Source organism: Meles meles, chromosome 8 (assembly GCF_922984935.1).
Source record: "Meles meles chromosome 8, mMelMel3.1 paternal haplotype, whole genome shotgun sequence".
Lineage (NCBI taxonomy): Eukaryota > Metazoa > Chordata > Mammalia > Carnivora > Mustelidae > Meles > Meles meles.
Window position 1 is genome coordinate 100,530,104 of NC_060073.1, and position 3,082 is coordinate 100,533,185.

The 3,082-nt window shown below is 45.9% G+C and overlaps 1 protein-coding gene across 1 annotated transcript; it reads right to left on the minus strand.

The window, feature by feature from the left end:
* Positions 1 to 979: 979 nt before the first annotated feature.
* LOC123949641 (olfactory receptor 149) lies at positions 980 to 1,915 on the minus strand. The gene has a single exon (XM_046017198.1). The coding sequence runs from the start codon at positions 1,913 to 1,915 to the stop codon at positions 980 to 982; it is 936 nt and encodes a 311-aa protein (XP_045873154.1).
* Positions 1,916 to 3,082: the final 1,167 nt, after the last annotated feature.

Consider the following 3,082-nt stretch of genomic DNA (forward strand, 5'->3'; position numbering starts at 1 on the left):
CCCTGTGGCCTTCTTTTTCTATATCACTGTGAGAAGAAACATCATAGCATTCCCGAAGTGGAATATTCTCCTCATTGCATTCAGTCATAAAAACAATAGTTCGCTGTACTGAAATTGTGCGTGTTTTCATTCTTACAATATTTCAGCCAGTAAGTGAAGAAATTTAGTGATGGGGACCAAACTTCATCCCCTTCATTAAACAGAGACACCAAAGATACAAAACAATAATAGCGTGGACCCAACATCACTCCCTGGTGGCAGTGAGCAGTACAAAGCCAAGTCCAAAGAGTATCACAGCACAGTCGCTCCCCCATGGATTCCCCCATCTGGCCCTTCCACATTCTCATCTGCACCTGCTTCTAGGTCTGAGCCCAGCAGATAGGGTCCGTAGCTGACCGTACATCAGTCAGAAGCTCTGCTTCACTCAGAGACCCACCTCAGCCCTCAGCTGGAGGACTTCTCTTTGCACAACTTCTTTACGTTTTTGTAGGGTGTCACTTGAAACCTCGGGTATGCACCCCTTCCATTTTCTTTCAACAACTCCTAGACCAGTAAAAGGAGGGCTTCACCATTGCAAGCGTTTGGGGAGACAATCACTACAGCCATGTCAAAGAAATGCCGGGGTGAGGGGGAAAGAAGAGATGGAGGGGCTGTAGGAGGAAGCAGAAAATAAACACTGGGGAGCAGAAGGTCCAGCTTGTTCTGCTTCCTAGGGAGAGCTCCTTCCTTCTTTCATCAGCAGCATGAGATCCTCAGGAGAGAAGTCCCAGAGCCAGAACACCTGCCCTAGAGTCTTCATTCTACCATTCCCTCCTCATGTGTCCTCCAACAAGTTACATTAAACTCTTGGAATTGTAGTCCCCACACTCTAAAATGGAGATAACCATACTAATACCTGTGCTTTCTGATTCAAAGGTGTTTGTGATAACCCCATAAAATTGTTACAGAAGGTACAAAGTGCGTTCCTAGCATTCTATCCCTACAATGGCTCAGGAAGGAAGCCCAAGTGATGTAGCACCTTCCTCAGAGATGATTTGACTTCCTTGTTCCTGAGGCTGTAGATCAAGGGGTTCAGCATGGGGGTGACCAGGTTATTCAGGATCTGGACAGTTGCATCCAGCCAGGGGCTTGGGGTTGGCCTCAGGTAGATGAGGACCACTGGCATGTAGAAAAGCAAGATGGCAGTGAGGTGGGCACTGCAGGTGGAGAAGGCGCGGCGCCGGCCCTCTGCCGAGCGGATCTGCAGGATGGAGCAGACAATGCGACTGTAGGAGGTGAGGATGAGAAGGAAGCAACTGAGGGGCATGAGGCCCACACTGATGAACCCCACCATCTCCAGGGCTGAGGTATCAGCACAAGCCAGCTTCAGCATCACCGGGATATCACAGAAGAAATAGTCCACCTCGTTGGCGCCACAGTAGGGCAACTGGAAGGTGAGAGCGGTTAGAAAGGTGGCCTGAATGCAGCCAAAAAAGGAGGTCCCCACGGCCAGGCTGGCGCACGCTCTGTGGCTCATGATCACCGTGTAGCGCAGAGGGTAGCAGATGGCGACGAAGCGGTCATAGGCCATCACCGTGTACAGGAAGCACTCGGTACAGCCCAGGAAGTGGTAGAAGAAGAGCTGGGATGCGCAGCCTGCGTAGGAGATGACCGGGCTGTTCCCTGAGAGGTAGAAGAGCATCTTGGGGGAGCTCACAGAAGGGAAAAATATGTCACACACAGACAGCTGACACAGGAAGAAGTACATGGGAGTGTGGAGCCGAGGGGAGGAGACAATCGCCAGGAGGATGAGCAGGTTCCCCAGAAGAGTGAAGATGTAGAAGCCCAAAAACAGGACAAAGAGCATGCTCTCCAGGTCCTCGGTGTGGGGGATGCCCAGCAGGATAAATTCGGTCACTACGGAGAGATTCCTCATAGCTGTGAGAAAGTCCAGACCTCAAGAAGGAAGCCAAGACACCAACGTTTGAACACCAACATGAAATTCTCAAGCTTTTCGCGGGTGAGTGCTTTGACTCTGTTTTTAACAATCAAGACCAACCTTCTTGTGAATGGCAGGATGTATATAAAAACATCAGGTGATAAGAAATGCCAATTTCCATCCCACTCCTGGGAGGAATGTTTTTAAGAGGCTGATGGTTGTCCTCTGTGACTAGATCAGAAGTTTAGAGATAGATTCAAAATATTCTCATGTTGAGAAATCTTTTTACTGCTGTTCAGTTCTCTCTTTAGTATTTACTGTCCTTAGGTATATTTATATTTTGAACTCTCATGGTGTCTTTGAGTAACAAACTTCCACGATTCATGTTCCTCTAGAAAAATCAGGGCGGAAATTGTGTTGAAAATCAGAGCACTTCATTTGAATCCTGGCTTTGCCGCTTATTGTCTAAACTATTTAAAACCACTTACACATCTTTGATAGATGTGGCTTCATTGTCTACAAAATGAAAATCATAATTATTATAACAACAATAGCAACAATAAAAATATCCTGGTATCTTAGGAAAATTTATGATATGTCTGTGAGAGTGTCTAGCAAAAACATAAATCCCAATTAAAAGTGTTCCTTTATTTTTATGTAACTTAAACTTACTCCTTTAAGTGCTTTCCTTTAACATGGACATTCGGCAATTATTTGTCAATAAATGTCTGTTAAACAAATTATTGAATAGAGGGGCACCTGGGTGGCTCAGTGGGTAAAGCCTCTGCCTTTGGCTCAGGTCGTGATTTTCTGGGTCCTGGGATCGAGCCCTGCATCAGGATCTTTGCTCAGCGGGGAGCCTGCTTACCCCTCTCTCTCTGCCTGCCTCTGTGCCTACTTGTGATCTCTATCAAATAAATAAATAAAATCTTTAAAAAAAAACAGATTATTGAATATACTTCAATCATATCGTCTTCAGATTACATCCCTCCAGACTTACCCGGTCTAATATCCCCATCTCTATCAGGAGATGTTGCCCTGGCTTTTCTGTTGCTTTTAACCTTTTCTAAGTAGACAGCAACCCTGAAATATTAAGCAAAAGAAGTAGTAGCAACAGAAAAGCGTTAGTTCCATGTTATTATGAGGAAGAAATAGAGTGACCCT

Excerpts from the sequence above, each read along its gene's own strand:
- LOC123949641 (XM_046017198.1), bottom strand. The coding sequence starts at position 1,915 with ATGAGGAATCTCTCCGTAGTGACCGAATTTATCCTGCTGGGCATCCCC.